This window comes from Strix aluco, chromosome 1 (genome assembly GCF_031877795.1).
Source record: "Strix aluco isolate bStrAlu1 chromosome 1, bStrAlu1.hap1, whole genome shotgun sequence".
In the NCBI taxonomy this organism is placed as follows: Eukaryota; Metazoa; Chordata; class Aves; order Strigiformes; family Strigidae; genus Strix; species Strix aluco.
This window is the reverse complement of record NC_133931.1, coordinates 1,976,246-1,995,554: the sequence shown is the minus strand read 5'-3', so window position 1 is coordinate 1,995,554 and position 19,309 is coordinate 1,976,246. Positions and strand designations below refer to the sequence as shown.

Sequence of the window (19,309 nt, the reverse complement as noted above, 5' to 3'; positions counted from 1 at the left end):
AGACAATCTCATGAACTCCAGGACCAGGATCCTTTTGGGAAGACCTCTTACAGAAATAGGTTCTCTGAGGTCTGAAAGCCCCCTGAGGTGCAATTTCAGGTCTGAATTTCTAAGTAACTTCTCTGTTGTCATGTTACTTCACCTCCTACAATCAACACAGCCACACCTGTCCTACATCTCTACTGAGTCCTGAGCTGGTATATTCAGTCCCGCACCCATAGCACGCGTGTAATCACCTCTTCATTGAAAGTATGAAGGAGCAGAGCCTTGACCCAAAGTCTGTTTCACAGAGTGTAAATCTTTCTATTGATGTGGGTAAGGTTCTGGAGCGGAGGATAAATGTGTGGAGACCTTTCCTCCCCTTCAACCCTCCTGAGTAGATCAGGGCTGAGATGTCTCATTGGGAAGAGTAGAAAAGGCATGAATCCCACTTGAATGCAGAGGGGCTCAGCTACTGACCTATATATTTGTTGCACACAGAAAAAAGTTTTCAGCATCTCTCTTCATCACTCTCACTCTTCATTTTGACTCACAGACTCCATCACATGACAACATCACCAGTTTGGAAACCCCTGCCTAATTAAAAGCATGTGAAAAGAGCTTTAGGTTTGTTTGCTTATTGGAGTCTAAAGGGTATTTTCCCTTGTAAAATTCTGGTTCTGTCTTTCTTTCTTCTCATCACTTAGTATCCGGGAGCCTAATTTCTAAAGAAGTTAATGGTAGGGGAGTACTCGTCATGCAGATGCCACTGAAGCAGTCTCCTTAGCAACAGCAGCCATGGAAGCACTCACATCTGATTAGCTCTTCAACCCATTCATGTCCCTTGAACTCCTAGCAGTGTCCTGCCTGAAGGATAAGTTGGCCTCTGTATTATTTTACTTGTCCTGGCATATAGATAATTCCCTAATGAACATTTGAGCTCACCCCATCAGAAATCTTTCAGCTTCATCATTTGAAAATGCACCTGTTGAAAACTTAGCTTCAGTGTTCAGAAAAAGTCTCAGCGAAGATATGGAAAGAAGTATATTCTTAAATTATGCAGTGAACAGACACAGGTGGAAGCTGGGAAATTTTCTTCAGTGGTGGTCCTCTGCAGTGTTATAATTCCCTCAGTGAAATTCAGCCTCAGAAAGGGAGAAGCTTACTCTCTGATGTCCATTTTTCCGCAGGAGGGGTGTTAGCTATTACAACAGAGGGATTTACTTGTAGGGTACAGACAAGTACTCTCCAAAATCATAGCTGATTCTGCCAGATATTCTGGCAGACAGCTACAGTCCCATGGCAGCTGCTATCTCTGGCTAATGACTTATGGAGGAGACCTAGAACAACAGTGGTAGAGTTGAGGGATTTATATAATTCAAAGAAGGACATTACTGAGTGTAAAATAAGCCTGATGAGTGGGAGAACAGACTAGACATGAAAGGGGTGTGCAATGAGAAAGCCCTGGTGCAGAAAGTATGTTTGATGAATTAATAAATTCCATATGAAGAAAACAGATTGGATCACAGCAGCAACCCTAGTTAAAGGGACAGTTGTATGAGTGAACAGGGAAGGAGTCAAACTGAGCCTCCTGGATGTGAAAAAGAGAGTGTTAGTTGTAGGCGGGAATGTGGGAAGTTTTTACACCAGTTTTTGCCACCCCATTTCCTATATTCCAAAACTATACCCAGAGGGATGACATAGAATCATAGAATCATAGAATGGTTTGGGTTGGAAGGGAACTTTAAAGGTCATCTAGCCCAACCCCCCTGCACTCTAGTCTAAATGTACCCTCTTTTAGTTTAAAACCATTACTCTTTGTCTTACTGCTATAGGCTCTACTAAAAAGTCTGTCCCCATCTTTCTTATAAGCTCCCTTTAAGTATTGAAAGGCCACAAGAAGATGTCCCTGGAGCCTTCTCTTCTCCAGGTTGAACAACCCCAGCTCACTCAGTGTCATGTAAGACCCTTTCAGTACAGAAAAGGCTTCTGCAAGCAGGAAGAGGCTGTCTTGCTCTCTCTAGCCATTGGTAAAAAAAGCCCTCTGTTAAATTGGTTGGAGAAAATGTGAGGTGTTCACCACTAGAAGGGCTTTAAAAATGGTTTAGCACATGATCTGTGAGTTGCAGCATGGCAACAAATAAAACTCTCCAGAAGCAGGTGGACAATATGATCTTGCAACACTCTGTGGTGCATGATCCGCCAACAAGTGAAGCAGAGTTTCCCAGAATTCCCTCTGCAATGCCACAGAATATGCTCGCGCAGAACATCTGGCACTCTTGTAGAAGATAACACAGCAAATAGGTAGGTGGCCACTTCCCTTCTCACAGCATGGGATGAGCTACAGGGAAGCCTTCGCCAGGTTTTAGCAGGAGACAGGTTATGACTCATTGTGTTTCAGGACCAAAGAGCAGCAGGATTCATAGTCGACACCATTCTCAACATCTCCTGCAGGGACGTTTATTAAACCACTACCCCAGGAGTGACAGCTCCTGTTTGACTTGCAATCAGTTTTGACAGGGACGTACTGAGTCTGTGAGGAGTAGGGCCAAGGTCCTAGTGGAAAGTCATCTCAACCTTCACTGCATGGTAGTCATAGCCACGTCACACTGCTTGTTATACCTAGCAAGCTTGTTAAGTCTGACACTTGGCCCTTCACTGTCTCCCTTTCGTGTTCCCTTGGCACTCCACAGTCCTGCCCTCAACATATTTACTGCGTGGGAGCTTTTTAATTTGAAGACTTGTCTCTAATCTTTCAACCCTGTGCACGGCCAAACTCCATTTCAGATCCCAGACTCCACAATGGCAGGCACAGAACAACTAATGAGCTTCTTCCAGTGGCGAATTCATCCCTTCAGCTCCTCAGATCCAGTCAGGATGTTGAATAACTCACCAATTTCTCTTTTTCTCTGTCCCAAGAACAAGCAATTGAGCAACAAAAGAGAAAGGGAAACCACCCACACATCCACAGAGCAGCTTTGATGGCTTTGCTTCCTGGCTGGCTTAGGGCAAGAAAAGCAAAACAGCAGCAAAGGAACCGTGAGAGGGATGTTCTTCTGGGGGATGCTCAAGATAAGAATCCGGAGGGTCCAGAGATCACTTGCCTGGCAGGAAAATTTTGGGGCTTTGTTTCAGAGAAGTCAGGGCTGGATGCAGTCATGATGTGATATTCTTTATACGGAGGAGTCTTCTTTATCATGTTCCCCAACAATTACATATGCTTCACTGAGGGACCCTGTCTACTCCCAAAGCATCCCCTCTGCTTGTACCTCCCTGTTCACAGCCTTCCTGGGAGGCTGCAAATCCTTGTTATATCTTGACATCCTCTATGGAGGGAAACTCATTAGATTGATTTTTCACCTACATCTATAATTTATTCATTTATAATACGGTGATAAATAAGTAAAACCAGTCAAAGGGTAGAGTTCATTGACTGAGGCTAGAGGGGAGAGGAGGGAGTGAAGACAACAACATCGGGGTCTGCAGTCCAGAGAAGCTAAAACATTTTTTATCTTTTCCAGAACCACAGTGGTATTAATATCTTCAGCAAATGTGAACTGTCAGGATGGGAATCTATGCAGAAAGCCTCTACATAGGCACCGTCACCTCCGTCTCGTTTCCATAGAGACTTGGGTCCCTGCTTCCAGCAGCGAAAATCCTGATTGACACTTTGTACCTTCTCAGAGGTAGAGCCTCAGCGTCATAGAAACAAGCTCTGAATGTTTAATAAAGTCCTTCATGGCAGGGGCTGGGCTTTTCAGGGTTTCCTTATTCTATTTATTTTAAAAAGTATTTTTTTTTTTTTTTTATTTTCCCAAGCTTTTCTCATGCTATGGAAATGATGTTGGCTTGACAGCTCTGGAGTCTGTGATCACATCTTGATTTCAGCAACCAGGTAAAACTGCAGAAAAATGGCTAGTTTGCATTCTGATTGCTAGAGAAAAGGCTGAATAGGAAGGAAAAACAAAAGTGTTTGATTGCTTCCGATAATCAGAATTGTGAGGGAATTAGCTGTGGGTAGTCTTGGAAGGATCTTCCACAAAAGCAGGAAAAGATGGACATCTAAAGCCATGACACTGTATAAAGGGCCAGACAGTTTGATTTTTTTTCTCTGTCCTGAATACATTGCATGGTTTGGGGTGAATTGGGCCCATTGAGTGGAGCCACTTCTTTCTTGGATGGTGAACGGGCCTGATGTCTGGCCTCATGCCCCGTGTGATGTTGGTTTTGGAAATTAGGCATTAAATATGTACAGTCCCTGAAGAGATATCTCCGGGTGAGCTGACTGGGTAAAATGAGTAAAAAAATGATATTACCAGGCAGACTCTTCCTGGGTTTTTTTATTGCTTCTAGGTCTTATTTCACACTGTATGTTTTTAGCCAGAACAGCTCCCCTGTCTTATGAGAAGGGTTGACAGACAGTGTTTTCTGCTGATACAGGTGACAAATATCCCAGATTTCTTGTGGGTGGTTCCAGGAGAAATCAGCTGTACCAATGTCCTCCTGTTTTGCAGACACCCTTGATGGTCTCCTGTTCTGCCATCCAGCTTGGTCCAGGGTGGGAATGTCTAGCAGGGATGTTGAAAGGGCCTAGTCTCTTTATCTAGTCTGATTTAAGGTAAAAGAAACAAAAAATAGTGAAAATTGTCAGGAAAAATGTGGATTTTTGCATGATTTTGATAGATTCTGTATCACATATTCTAAAAAAAATGACATTTACCAGCTGTTCGGATCTCATGTACAAAAAGCCTACAGAAAACAACGTTTCTTGGGTTTTCATGGCATTTGTCTGCAATTCCAGTGCTTGGGTTGTACATACATCACGTAATGTTGCATCAATCTGTGCGTGCTTGCTGATCTAAGGTTGAACCTGTATTTCCTTTGTAATGACCGTGATGCAGTCAATACCCTGTGCAAAGCAGAACCTGGGAAGATTTGAGTGACCTTGTCATGGAGAAGCACCCATGGGTTTGACCTTCAAGGGAAAAGAGGTAGGGAAGGTGCCTATTCTCTTAGTACCATACTGTGGTTCCCAGGAGAGTGTCCATTGTGACAGGGAGCAGAATTTTCTGGTGGTAGGTTTTAGCAAAACTGTTGACTGGGCTTGGGTTCCTGTTTTTACAGCAGTTTCTGTGCAGATTTCCAGCCTTTCAGTCCCCTTGGCAATCTCTTTGTCAGAGAAGGAAGAAGAAATCATCTAGGTAGGAAGGAGACTTTTATTGTGTCCTGTCCCACAGAAGGAGGTTTAAATGCTTCCATTTTATATCCTGTTAGGATAGTCTAGGGGTGTCTGCATCACACCACGGGACCATCACTTCTGGATGGACTGTCATTGAGAGAGGGACCTGGGGGTGTTGATTGACAGCTGGCTGAACATGAGCCAGCAGTGTGCCCAGACGCCCAAGAAGGCCAATGGCATCCTGGTTTGCATCAGAAATAGCGTGACCAGCAGGGAAAGGGAAGGGATCTTACCCCTGTGCTCGGCACTGGTGAGGCCACACCTCGATGACTGGGTTCAGTTTTTGGCCCCTCACTACAAAAAGGACATTGAATGACTCGAGCGTGTCCAGAGAAGGGCAACAGAGCTGGTGCAGTGTCTGGAGCACAGGTGTGATGGGGAGCGGCTGAGGGAACTGGGGGGGTTTAGTGTGGAGAAGAGGAGGCTGAGGGGAGACCTCATGGCCCTCGGCAACTGCCTGAAAGGAGGGTGCAGAGAGGGGGGATGAGTCTCTTGAGCCAAGGAACCAGCGTCAGGACAAGAGGGAATGGCCTCAAGCTGCACCAGGGCAGGGTCAGACTGGCTCTTAGGAAGTATTTCTTTGCAGAAGGGGTTGTTGGGCGTTGGAATGGGCTGCCCAGGGCAGGGGGGGAGTCCCCATCCCTGGAGGGGTTTAAGAGTAGGGTCGACTTAGTGCTGAGGGATATGGTGTAGTTGGGAACTGTTAATGTTGGGTTGATGGTTAGGCTGGATGATCTTCAAGGTCTTTTCCAACATAGACAATTCTGTGATTCTGTGATTCTGTGATGGTCTGAATGACACTATCTGTGACTGAGACCCATGGCCCAGTCCAAGATGTTGGAGGCAGCTGCCTGCAATTGCTACGGTGTCTATCAGCCTCAGCAGGACTATGGGATGCAAACAGCCTCAGAAACCAGGACCACCTATTGGTTCTGAGAGGCAGAGAACTGACAGACCCATTGTAGGATTTGCCTATACGGAGATGTGCAGGAAAGCTTATGGCATTGACTTTTATGGCAGATAGCATAGGCTGGCCTAAATGCTTGGTGTGTACAAACCTAATGAGGATCAAAAGAGACATTAATGCAGCCAAGCTTAATTCACTTCCCGACATGCCTATCTGATCAAGCCAAAGGGAAGTGAGCTACACTGCATTAAGGTCACCTTAATTCTGAAGAAGATTAAAGATACAGATCTTAAAGTCTTCCAAGTAATTTTGTCTACAACCATGCCTTGCCTCAGTTTAGATTGGCTTTTCTGAAAGATTCTGTGTAGAGGAGGCCTCAGAGATGAGGGTCTTTGGAACAGGGTAAATTAGGGTCTAATTTCTACTTGATTGTAAGAAGATTTAGGAGCCTTAAATGGCCATAAAAAACAAGTAATAACGATTGTAGAGGAAACTGGTAGCTGAGCAGTGAAAGCACCAAGCAGTGATGGAGGAGGTGCTATCCTGGGAAACCCCACACTCTCCTCTCCTTCCAACAGTGGCAAATAATTCAACTGTGTGCCTCAGTTTCCACACTTATGAAATGAGAATGATCTACGTTAGGTGGACGTGTGCTGTGGAAGCAATATGTCAATAAGAGCCCTACATGCAGCAGAGGTGTCTGCAGCCACTTTTCCTTCTTGTTTTCAGCCTCAGACACTTAGTAAATCCCTCTCTCCAACCCCTGCCTCCTCTGGGAAAACCAGGACAGCACATCCCAGATGTCCCCAGCAACACTAGGACTGGAAGGCATGCAAATCGTAACAAAGAGCTGTTGGCCTTTCACTGGCTGGAGAAGTCACTCAGTGTTTAAGCTCAGCCTGAATATGCACAGCAACTCAGCAGTTGTTCACATCACCATAAGAGCATGTTGTCTGCATGTTTAAGAAGAATAGTCACGGGTATACAGTGATCAGGTCTTGCTCCAGGCTTGTATCAAAGTCAGATCTTATTCTGTAACCAGGAAGAGGCTTATTTACTTGGAAACTTTAGCCAGTTATCATGTCAGATGGATGTATTAGTGTCCATCAAGTCCTTTGGGTGCATTTGGCCACTGTTATAGGGGTACTCTAACCATGCTAGCCCCAGAAGCTGCCTAAGCACAGGGAAGATCTTGGGTTGAATTTGTCTCTGGTTTCCTAGTGAACATGGTAGGTTAGGACTGGGTCTGGAAAGTGTGTTTTCAGATGAGGCACTGACTGCAAACGAGACAGTTTTTCTCCACAGTTTTGGGTACCGTCAGGTTGCTGAGAGGTCAGCTAAGCTATGGGGACCAGGGCAGAAGTGTGACCGCTGTGGATTGTAACAATCCCAGGATCCAGCTAGCTACATGAATGGGGGTAGAGTGACCACAGGACTTCCTCTCCTACCCTGGATATGGTTGGTACATAAAGACCCTCCCATTCTTCCTTCACGAGAACAGTGCTAAAGGAACCCCTGTACTATCTAGAAAGTCTGCTCTGGTATTGCCCTCTCCTCACCAGGTTTCCAGGATCAATTACTCCATATGGCATGAAAAAATCCCCATAATGCTTGTGAGTCTGTAAAGAAAATTTATGGGCAAGATGCTGGTGATCAGCAAGACAAGGGAGGGAAGAAGTGCTTTGCTTGGTGCCTACTGTGCCTGCCTTCACTGAGAGCTCTTTTACACTGTTGGCATCTTCCTCTTAACCATGGCTGTGATGCAGGGACACAACACAGCCAGCTGGAGGGAGGACTAGATGAGTGCACAGGGTGGATAGGGCAGAGCTGAGATCCTGAGCCAGTGGGAGATGACAATACAAAGCACAATTACCTTTAGTCTACATCTGCCTCCACAGCACAACACGCACTGCTTTGTCATCCTGAACCTCTTGGCAATTTCCATTGTTCTTGTTCCCTTTGTTTCTACTTTGAGATGAAGCAAGCACAAACGGACCCTGAACTCCAGGGCAGGCTATAACTGAGCATCCTCGAGACTACCTCAAGTACTGCCCTGATATCACTCCCTAAACTGAGGACAGGCTTTAAGGTAACAGCCTTAAGTTTGGCTTCTGCTGGTGTCAAAATTGGACCCTCTGGTGAGCGGATCTGTAACTTTTCAAGTGTGTAACATAGGCTTCATAATCCTTGTTACAAAGAGGGATTGTTCCTTGATGCTGTTGGAAAAATAACTTCATTTTGGCTAAGGAAGGGATCCCCACCATTCCAATGACACCCAGAAAATTCTGCATCACTGAAATGTGCAGCAAACACAGAGGGTGTTTGCTTTGCAACAAGGGAAATGGAGGGTTTTTTTAGTTGAATAGTCAAATCAGAAGAAGGCAAAATAAATCAAGGTCAAAGCAGAAGAGAAACTCTTCTAATATCTCAATAGACTAAATCAAAGATGGAAAAAGAGATTTCTTCTTGCACCAACTCAGCACATGCCTCTGAGTCCCAAACCAGTTAATTCCATTTCTTTTTTGAGTTTTCTAACCTTTCTCCTTTTTTTTTTTTTTTTTTTTATTCCTCCTTTCTTCTGTGGTTTTTCAAGTTGAAGTCAGTTTTAAGTGATGTTTTTTAGAAACAAAAAAGTCAAAAAGGTTAATTTTGAAAATGTCAATATTCTATTCCTTTAGAAAAGAAATAAACACTTTATGCCAGGAAGTGGGTCTGTAAGCTTCAAGACTAAGTGAAATCTCATTTTCTAGGGACTTAGGGCATGTGTTTCAATTCTTTTATCTAATATTGGCTGAGCACATTCAGTCTGTACTGATGTGGGAGCAGTGGAACTACTCTATTCAGCAACTCTGTATCAGGAATATGTAGGCTTTTAGTGACTCTGGGAGTCTCTAGTTTTGCATGATACAAATTAACAGGTTGAAAGTTAATAAACATGCAAGGCAGTAAGATTGAAAAACAGACATGATCACTTCAACTTTCAGAAATGGGATCCTAAAAGTTCCTAAACGTAGCCTAAGAAGTAATGGAAGTGGTTGACCCTTTGATAATTATCACCTACATTTTTTTCACCTAAAACTGGTTTGCTGAATTGAGCCTGATTTTGCACATAGCAATCCTCCTTTCAATTTTTAATGATTAGATATTAGCTGTAAAAAACATGTCACCTGCCTGCAATTTGTACTTAGCACAAATTAATATCTGTGGGAATAGGTCTAAGATAACATCCTACTCCATGATCAGCATGAGCACCCACAGCTCACCAGAGCATCTTATTGACGTGATAAGTGGACCCATTATAGCCGATTGTGTCAATACCGAAAGTTTTCACAGCCTCCCTAATTACACATTGCTTTGCTGGAAAAAGTGGCTCCAGGGGAGCAGTTAAGCTGTGCACAAACACATGCCTGCCTGAAAAGTCAATAAATATGATTAATATGACTGACCGGTGCAATCACTTTGATTAAAAAAGGACGTAGAAGGAAGGAAGGGGAAAAAAAAAAAATAAAAAAAAAGAAAACAAATATTTCATATATGAATGTAATACTCTGAGAAGGTCCATCTTAGCACTTTCTTTAAACTGTCCTGAATAAGCAAATTAAGGAGCTCATCAGTATAGCCATGATAAAGAGAGAAGGAAAAAAACCATATCAAGTAAGTGTGAAATAATGATTTTTTTCTCAATTATCTAAGTGTTTGACCCAACATGCCTTTCTCCACCAGTGGAAAGATGCTTGTGAATAGCTCCACATTTTGGATCATGCCCCAGAAAACACAGGGATGGTTCCCATTTTGATTGTAGAGGGGCTTTCAACTAGTTTGAGGCAGCTAATCCATCACTGGGCTATATCTATTCCAGGTGACTCCCTACTGATAGAGCCAGGAGCAGTAATAAGGCATTTCTTCATTAAATGAAGGTACAGACCCAGTGACTCCCTAGGGATTTTCATCCAGAACTGTCAAAAGAAAGTAAATAACAGTTATTAGATTCAAATCTGGAAAGCTCTGGAATAAAATTGGAAACCCTCCGAGTTTATCAGTCACAGTCAGGCATTTCCCAGCTCAGCTACCTTTCCCAACACCCTCAGCAGGGCATCCCCATCCTGTCCATCTTCCTCCACCGTGACTTGGCCATCAGTCCCCCTCACCTCTCCACACCGACCTCTCACTGCTCCTTCTCTCCTTGCCCTCAGACCTCCTCCGCTGAAGCAACCACTGCTCTTGTACCACTGAAGTTGTGGGAGTGGGCTGTGTGGGGATGGATGATGATGAGGACAGATTTTTCTCTTTATAACCTTTTTTAATTTTAATTCCCACAGTGTACAGTGGAGTTCTGCCCCCCTCTGCTGGAAGAGCTCAGCACCTCCAGCTGAGCAGCTCGCTTTTTGCTCTGCAAGGCATCGGGTTGGTCCTTGCAGGGGACCCAGCCCTTTGGCAATGTCCATAGACCATGCAAAGCCTAACTCTGTTCTCCTGCCCAGTTTCTCCTACACTGTCCCAGGATGGGTTGACACTGGCTGCACTCCTGTTGCTGGTTTGTCCCCTCAATGCTTGTTTTTCACTTCTTCACTGATGCCAATAGTTAAGGACACAAAGGCAAACTTCAGCTGTGGACCCAAATTGCCTCTTCAAAGTTTCTTTCTCATTCTTCATAAGAGTTTGTGGTTAAATGAGCTGTAAAGAGCTGAAGACACAAGGGTTAACAACGGTTCTTTAGGCATCTTTGGCCATCAGACCGTGTTCTGCCTTTCCAACCTGAGCTCAAAAGGAATATCTGGGAGGTTCATTTGGCAATGCACATTTAGTGCCTGTTGTGAAAGGAATGAGTCCATTTGTTTCTCCAACTGACCTACCTAAGTGTACATTACCAGTTGCATCACACACCGTCCTCCCTGGAGAAAGACCAGGGATGAGCAGAGAATGGGGGCTAAATCCACCTCAGTGCAAAATCTTTTCAGAAGAGGAGGGATTTGCAGAGGCAGAGCAGAGTCCTCTATCCCCATGGACTGAAGGTCTCTGGGGACAGAACTTCGAGCCCAGCCTATTGCAAAAATACTCATTTCATTTATAACGCTCTGAGCTACATCCCCTGCTATGTTCCCTTCCTCCAGCCCTGATGACCCGGGGGTCTTTCATAGGTAATGATGAACCCAAGGAATGGAGAATAACCCTGATGCAGAGGAATGCATCAGGTAGCAAAACACCAGCCTGAAAGCAGCTCCTGGGTCTCTGTCCTGCTGAGTGCTGACTCTGCTGACTGCTGAAGTCTCTTTGGATATCAAGTAGAGCTGATCCAGGCTTAGTCATTTCTTTAGCTTGCCCTGACTTGCCTAACTCTTCCATGCATATTACCTCTCAAGCATGGGTGGGAATGTGATTGCCCTCCGTTTCAATAGCCTTTCTCTTAGCTATACCCAACAAGAGCCCTGTACAATCCACAGTCCCACAAGCAACTATTTCTTCCAGTCTCATGGGTTACATTTGACTCACTCTGAGATTCTAAACAACTCCCTTAAAACACCTCCATATTTTCTATATCCAAACCCTTTTCTTCAAAGGCCCAACACATTTCATTTTTATGTCAATCAATCATCTGATTTTGCTGAGAAGGAAGATTTCATGACTCAAATAAGCCCAAATGGCTGACGAGACCAAATCTTCAGAGGGCAATAGATACTTGAGTCTCCCATGAAGCAAGAAAGAAAAACCAGAAAGCAAGGCACAAAGGAATTGAAGCAGATATTTCAAAGTTTTATTGTATAAATCTACAAAAGGCTTTGCTACAATAGCAAATAGAGTGTAGCACAATTCTATGACAGGTTCTAGTGGCTTGGTGTGATCTTGTAGCTCCAACACGACACATAAAGAATAAACTGCCTGATACAGTTAGACCTAGGGCAAGTGATGTCGGCTTACAAAGACCTTTTGGCTTCAAACCCTATAACCTGTAGTGATTCAATGTCTTTGCCTTTTGTACAAGGTTGTTTGAATTAATAATATCTCTAGTAAAAATAAAAACTCTAAAGTAGTTTTGTCAGAGTCAAATGTAAAATTACCTAAGGAAAAAAAAATATCCAGTGGCTGAAATCTGCTAAAATTTCACAGACACAACACATACACACTTCTTCATTCACATGATTCCGCCCCAGGAAAATAAACTACCAGTCCTTCCTGGAGAGGCTGGTAATATAAACCAGGGTGCTACAAGTAAAGCTCCAGTCTGCTAGGAGCAATAATTGAAATAAAATCAGTCCAGGAGATTCAGTTCTGTACACTCCAAAAAGTCAGCTGAAAATGTATAAATCTCAGGACCAAATGACCAAGAAACACAGACAGGCTAATTCATTAAAAAGGCAGCAAAGTCTATGGAAAAATAAAATGCCTATTGAGGCAGTCAAGTCCCTTAAAAGGGACTGTGGAAATTAAGCACCTCAAAATGAAGCATCATTTTGACCTTGAGATGATGCCTGTGAAGTCTGCCTTTACATGGGTTTACATAATTTTCCAGTCCTGGACATTTTTGCTGAACATTGTTGGAATGCACATTAGGTCCCATTGGCTTAGTTCAAATGCAACAAAACACCAAAGAATTTAGTTAAGTGGATTTGATTGCTCAACATACATACACCCACACTGACACGCACACACACACACGCATACCCGGGACAGTTGGCTCTGGAAGAGAGAGGAACCAACCGGACCTCTTCAGCTGAGATGTGAACCAAAACTGTCTTGTTCTACTCACTCCAGCTCTTGTCTTTTGCACACCTTTTGCGCTCCCTGGGTCTGGATGGAAACAGTCATGCCAAAGCCAGCACAAGAACCCCAGTTCTTGCAGTAACTCTGGCCCATGCAGATCCAGGAAGCGCCTGCTGTCTCACAAGACTCTCCTTTCTGGCAAGACAGCTGGCCCAGTTGTGCAGGCTCAAGCAGTTCAGACAAGCATCTGGACCGCAGGATGCTTCTCCGAACCTCCAGAGCCCTTTGAGGTTTGAAACTGATACCCGCATGAAATGAAGCTACCCTCAACTCAGGAAAAATGAGTTACAGCATTAAAAGCATGGAGGGTTCGTAGCCTAGGTAGGGTCAGTCATTTGGCAAAGTTAATCAGGAAAGTTTTTTTAACTGGTAATCTAGTGAAGATGTCTTTAGGTGAGTCCCAGTGGCCCCAGATTGCAGAGTTATGGTATCATCTCAACAGACAGTCAGTACAAGCCTAGCATCCTTGCTGTCCCCAAAGCCCAGACTTGGTTCTTCTGTTCTGCCTCCTGGTTTCTCTTTTCATTCTCAACACTTTCTTCTGTGCTTGGAGTACCTGGACCAGCTCAGGCTTTTCTTTGTCCTGTTGGAAGTGGCTTCCCCCTTTCATTCTGGCTCTCAGCACCTTGAACACAGCATTGCAGTGCGTGGTAGGTTCTTTGGTGCATGATTTGCCCTCTGTCTTCCTGCAGCACTTGCTTCTCCCCTGGGAAAGCAGGAGTCTTGGACACAGAGAAGGAAGCTCAGCAACAGCAGCAGGTATGTCTGTAAAAAAAAATAAAAAATGTAGCAGCTCCGTTTAGATACCTACAGTGTGGAGTACAGGGGATTTCTCAGGAGATGGGGTTAAATTCAGCTGTGCTCACTGGCCTGGAGGTCCCACTAGGTATTGGTGACTGAGCATTTGCCAGTGGTTCAGCAGAAAGAAAGGTATGATGTGCACTGTCCCCAGCGCAATAATCACTGGGGCTGGTACTTGAGTTCTTACATCAAGCAGCTGAAATCCCACCTATCTGGTGGTGTCAGTCTCTTGCAATCGTCGGGGCTGAGGTCTCAAGACAGATATTTGCACCTGGACTATTCAATATCTCGGGTCAGGGTACTGGGGAGGTTAAGAAAGGCCCACAAGGGTAAGATGAGAGGTAATTACCTGTGCCAGTCTTTCCTTCAGACAGTGAATCTGGCAGTCGGTGGCTGGGGATCCTGATAGCAGGTCTGATGTTGAAACCTTGGGTTTGAAGCTTTTTCTCTCTGGCTTTCCTTCCAAATCCTGAGCACTGTGAAGTGATTCCTTCTCAGAGGAGGATCTGAGTGAGTCACTGTAACCAAGAGAAGATAATGCTTGCAGTGCACGGCCAGCTCATCCTCAGCAGTGACACCCACTCCCCCACCACTCATCCCAGGTCATTAGTGAGAAATGCTCCCTTCTCTCTGCAGACACAGCTGCTGCCAAACTAACTCACTGTGAACAAGTGAGAGGAGCGCCCCCACCATTCCTGAGACCAACTCACTTTTAGCAAGGGTGCAGAGAGGACATGCATCTCCTTTGAGCTGTGAATGGGCATGTGATGTGTTGTCACAGTTGGGGACTCAAGTCCAGAGATCCATGGGGCATGTCCCTGAGCTGTGCTAATGAAGAAGCTTCCCATTTCCTCCCCATATTAATCAGAAAGTGCAAGATACTGTCCTGTTTAGAAACTTTTCCCACTCACTGTCCTTTATTTCCCTTTGGATGGCCCTCCCTTCCCCTTTCTCCCAACCCTAATCTGTCACTTATAATGCTTCATGTACCATTTCAGATTTTTTTAAATCCCAGTGCAAAGTTCCTACTGGATAGGCTATGGCTAATTTAGGTCTGAGGAGTGCAGAGAAGACAGTGTCAGAGAGTTGCCTTACCTTCAGTCTCTTGGAAGGAGGCACACCAAAGGTCTTCCAAGCCACCAATGCCACATGTCACTGCTGTTGTAGTGCCAGGAACATTCCAGGGGCACTCCTGTTGCTGCATCCCCGCTGCATCTCTTGAGGAGGTGTTGCTTATTTGGTCTGGTGGTGAATGCAGATGATGCTCAAGATGTGTCCAGCTTCAAGAAACTTTGAAGAGCCAAACTTCCTGAATATGTCTTGCAGCAGTTTCATCTCAAAGCAAGAGACTATCATCAGATGTTAGCCAAAGCAAGGTGAATGATGAGCATTACTGTCTCAACATGGAAAATGTCACAGAGTCCAAGTCTGTCTCCATCCACAGCAAGATGTTGTAGAAAGTTCTTTGTGAACAGACAACACTCTGTCCTCAGGTGCTCCAGGACAGGGGTGCCAGGCTTTCCAAGAGCGTTTTGAGTCTGTCTGTGTGAGCAGAAACTCTTTGTTGTGATGCACAGGCTGAAACTGTGCTGGGACACACAGCTCCTCTCTTCACTTCTTTTTGCTTTTACATGGCAAAAGCTCCTGTCGTCTCCACACATCAGCATGGACTCAATTTGCTGCTCTGGGGATATTTTGCTCTGGATTTAGGATGTGTTTGTTTGTTTCATTCAAAATATAAGGATTTATTTCCCCTACCTCCCCCCACCCTCTCAAAATAACTCTAGTGCCTCCCCTCTTCACCTTAACACCCTCTCTTCTCTGAAAGGAAGCAGACTGCCCCTTCAATAAATGAGCTCAGAATTTAATTTGAAACTCTGTTTCCTGCTGAATGCACAGTATAAAGTGCAGAGAAAGGGTGAAATTTGCCTCTGCACTGCAGTGGCCTTGATTGGAGTAAGCAGAAACTAACACAATAAGTAAACCAGTAAGAGCCTCTTGAGAGGAAAAACATTAAAGCAGGTATTAGGTACAGTGAAATGAAAAACACTAAAAATAATCCAGGTTCTTAAAAGTTTTCAGTTCCTGAAGTCATAGGATTTTTTCTAAAAAAAATCAAAAAAATTATTTAATCCTTTGGAGCAAGTAAATACATGAGATTGCCAAGTGAACAGAAGCCAGTGTTAAATCAGAAACGGGCAAGGGTCAAAAGAAAGATGTCTCCTCAGGACAGGGAGAGCTCTTCAGAAGAGGGAGGAGAGAAGGAGGAGAGATCCAGATGGGTAGGAACCCTCAGCCAATTGCTGCACTCATATGAAGTCCTTGAAAGCCGCCAGTGTTAAGCAGCTGCCTCTGAAGTTGGGAATTGTCTCTAGTTTCTTGTCAGGGATCTCATAAAATTGTCCGTTCCCCACAGTGGTGCAAGCAATATCTCCAGCACCACATATTGCATGGCTCAGGTGAGGTGGGCAACCGCAACCTAAGGTGCCTCTCCCCCATTGCCTCCCTCCCCCCACAAGCAAAGTTAATTCCTCTGCTATGGGCTGTTGGACTGAGCACACCTCATGTCTCGTCTCAGCTAGAACCTCTCTCCAAGGAGAAGCTTCCTAAATATGCCCCCTTCTCCCTTTCATGTAACCCAGACTACTGCCTCCCTTGGACTAGCTCATATGACAGTAGCTGGTGGGCTAGGGGGCTCAGGTTGAGTCCCATTGCTCGGCACAGGACTAGCAGTGGTTGAAGGAGGCACGCTCTCCACAGAATCTCCTGATTGCATCTCAGGGGTCCTCTGTGGGCTGGGCTCCTCAGAGTGGTCCATGTTGCCTTGGACTTCCTTCCCTCTTTGGATCAGCTGCTCTAAGGTCTTGGGCAAGGGGTAACTCAAGAAGCGCTTCAGTTTGGGCTGGAGGGTGCCTACCACGTACTGGATAATTTCCTCCTCATCTGCATCAACATAGAGGGTCTGGTACAAGTCTCTCTTGCGCCAAAGGAACTGGTCCAAGGGCTCCCCCTCTTTCTGGGGCAAATCCAGCTCCCTTTTGATAGCATCCCTAGTCAGAGTGCCCTCACTGTACTGCAGGAACTCCTTCTTGAACTCGACCCAGTTCTTGACAGAGTCCTGCTTGTATTCCCACCACTTTTTAGCTGGGCCGTTCATGTGGTTTTGAATCTGAGACAGCCAGTACTCCTCTGTTCCACCCACCTGCTTTAAGTATTCCTCCAAGTGGCTCAAGAACTCCCGGGGATCCTCAAAGACCTGGGTCTCCACTGGGGAGGCTGGAGCATCCTCTGACACAGAGACCCACTGGTAGGAATCGTGGGCCTGGGGGATGCTGGGCACCTCCCCAGGAGGAGGGGTCAGCGCATACATCTGGCTCATATCAAGGGCATAGTCATAAATCTCCCCCTCGCTTGGCCTTATCTCTGGGCCTCCCACCCCAACGGACACAGTCTGCTTGCCATGGTCCCCAGGGCAATATTTGCCTCCCATGGACTCCAGACGGTCAGCCCATTTCTCCAGACGGAAGAAGACCTCCTTCCAAACATTCATCTCTCTCTTGACCCACCTCTCCAGATGGGCAATGGTCTCCTGGCATCTGGCCAGGCAGGCCTTGATGGACTTCTTCCATCTTTGGTTATCAGTTGGGACATGGTCCTCTAAGTTATTCTCTAACTTCCCCACTGATTTCTGCAAGCCTTTCAGCTCGCGCTCCACCTGCTTGGAGACCTCAGACAGGAGGTGCCGGTGGGTCCTCCTGACATGCTCCAACATTTCTGCCCTGCATTTCCCTATCTGCAGGATCACATTGGGCTTGTTGGCAACTCCACGGTGCCCCTGGAAGGAGTGGATGCCCGCATTGGTGACATTATCCAGCTGCATGGCTCCGACCGTGCGAGTGTCAAACACAGAAAGAACTGGGCTGTAAGCCCTGGCGCTAGACCTGGCTCTCAAAAACCCCACCACAACACTTCCCAAAATACACACAGACACTTTTAAACCCCCCCTCAAAGGACTTTTGGACACAAACACAACCAAATCAGATATCACCGCAGAGCGAGTTGTTCGGTCCCTGAGGATCCCAGAGAGAGTTGTAGGCAAATTTCTCCTGGTGCCCAGCTGGAAACGCCGGTCTCACGTGCTCAGGGTCTCCCAGAGAGAGTCAGGATCCTCCAGGAACAAGGAGAGGAGTTGGCTAAGACGTCCAGCCCCACACGCGTGCCCGCTACCTGCTCATCCGGAGCTGAGAATCTTGAATGGTGGAGAGTCCCCGCTGGAGAAAAACACACAGAGATGCACAGAGAAGCTGGAAGCTGCTGCAAAAATCCCGGTGATTTCTCCTCTGGTAAACTTGGTGAGTCAAAAACGCTTTCACTAGAGATGCAAAGAGCTGCTTCTCTTCCCTGTCTGAACTGCACTAGTCCAGGCTCTTCCATCTACTTATACCCCACACAGCTCAACATGTGGGTGGTGCCCTGCCTCCTCTCGCACTCTCAGCACAGCGTTCATTGGAGGAAAAACGAGGCTGGTGTCTGTGGCAACCCAGATCTTGGCAGCCTCCCCTCGCTTCCCACCCCCTCGCACACGCCCCCAGACTCGACGCGAGAAGCACTTGAAAGGTGCTGGAGACAGTTGGATAGATGGATGAGTAATCGCACCTTCCGCCTTTCAGATTGCAGGAAAAACACTTATTCATTCCACAACTATTTACTCAGCAAGGTCATCATTAGCATGCTTCCCCTGGCAGGACTCGCAGAGGGGGAGATGAGGAGGAATGCAGTGTGTCACACCAAGACAGACACCCACGGGCCCCCACACACCCTCACATGCATGCACACACACACACAGTGTGAGCTCACTCCTAATGCAAATGCTTGGAAATGGTGGTAAATCAGCAGGAAAAAAAATAAAAAAAAAAAAAAAGAGAGAAAAGAAAAGAAAAAGAGGAGGGGGGAAAGAGAGGGGGAAACACTCAAAGGAGACACTTCAGTACAAACTGGAGCACTCTGGACGTTCTAAAGCATTGATAGGTGGGAGTCATCCCCACTGCTTAATTGCACCAGACCAACCGCTATCTTGGGATTATCCGGTAAGGGAGGGGGACGGCATCCTGGTTCTTACACCAAATTAAATCCGCCCATTAAAAGCCTATTCCGTACTTAGCCTGAATCAGATGCTTAATCAGTTAGCCAACCCACAAGCACAGATGAAGCTACATTTGTTCTTCCCTCTTGACAAAGCAGGAAAAGCCAACCATAAAAGGAATCTCCGGGTCTTATATAAGCCAGAGATAAAGGATTCCCTAATCTGAGAGAGTTCCCCACCGGAACACCCTCGGAGAGGTGCTGAGGACATCTGGGGCTACTCGTCTCCTGCCAGTGACAGTGGCCGGAGGCAGTGGGATGCTGATTCATGAATATCACCTAAAAAAGCGTTTCAAGCCTGTTGGCAGCGGGGAGGTGCCCTGCCTCCACTCAGGGTGGTGGGCAGCGTGCCAGGGAGGCTGAGGATAGGTCCCCGCTCCCACAGCTCCTGGCCACGTGTTTCCTGGTGGGACTGCAGCCAGCCTGGTAAGAATGAAATGCAGGGGAGACGGATGGTCTTTCAGTGAAGTCCTGCTGAAAGA

The 19,309-nt window shown here is 45.9% G+C and overlaps 1 protein-coding gene and 1 long non-coding RNA gene across 2 annotated transcripts; both read right to left on the bottom strand.

The window, feature by feature from the left end:
- Positions 1 to 11,855: 11,855 nt before the first annotated feature.
- Positions 11,856 to 15,194, bottom strand: LOC141932586 (uncharacterized). Its single transcript, XR_012625857.1, has 3 exons — positions 14,781 to 15,194; positions 14,035 to 14,203; positions 11,856 to 13,649 (listed from the first exon to the last, which is right to left on the bottom strand). It is a non-coding gene; the product is annotated as an uncharacterized LOC141932586 (long non-coding RNA).
- A 1,095-nt stretch (positions 15,195 to 16,289) lies between these two features.
- ARC (activity regulated cytoskeleton associated protein) lies at positions 16,290 to 18,143 on the bottom strand. The gene has a single exon (XM_074846357.1). The coding sequence runs from the start codon at positions 17,563 to 17,565 to the stop codon at positions 16,351 to 16,353; it is 1,215 nt and encodes a 404-aa protein (XP_074702458.1). The 5' UTR covers positions 17,566 to 18,143; the 3' UTR covers positions 16,290 to 16,350.
- Positions 18,144 to 19,309: the final 1,166 nt, after the last annotated feature.

What these genes read in the sequence shown, in the direction of transcription:
- ARC (XM_074846357.1), bottom strand. Translation starts at nt 17,565, where the DNA reads ATGCAGCTGGATAATGTCACCAATGCGGGCATCCACTCCTTCCAGGGG.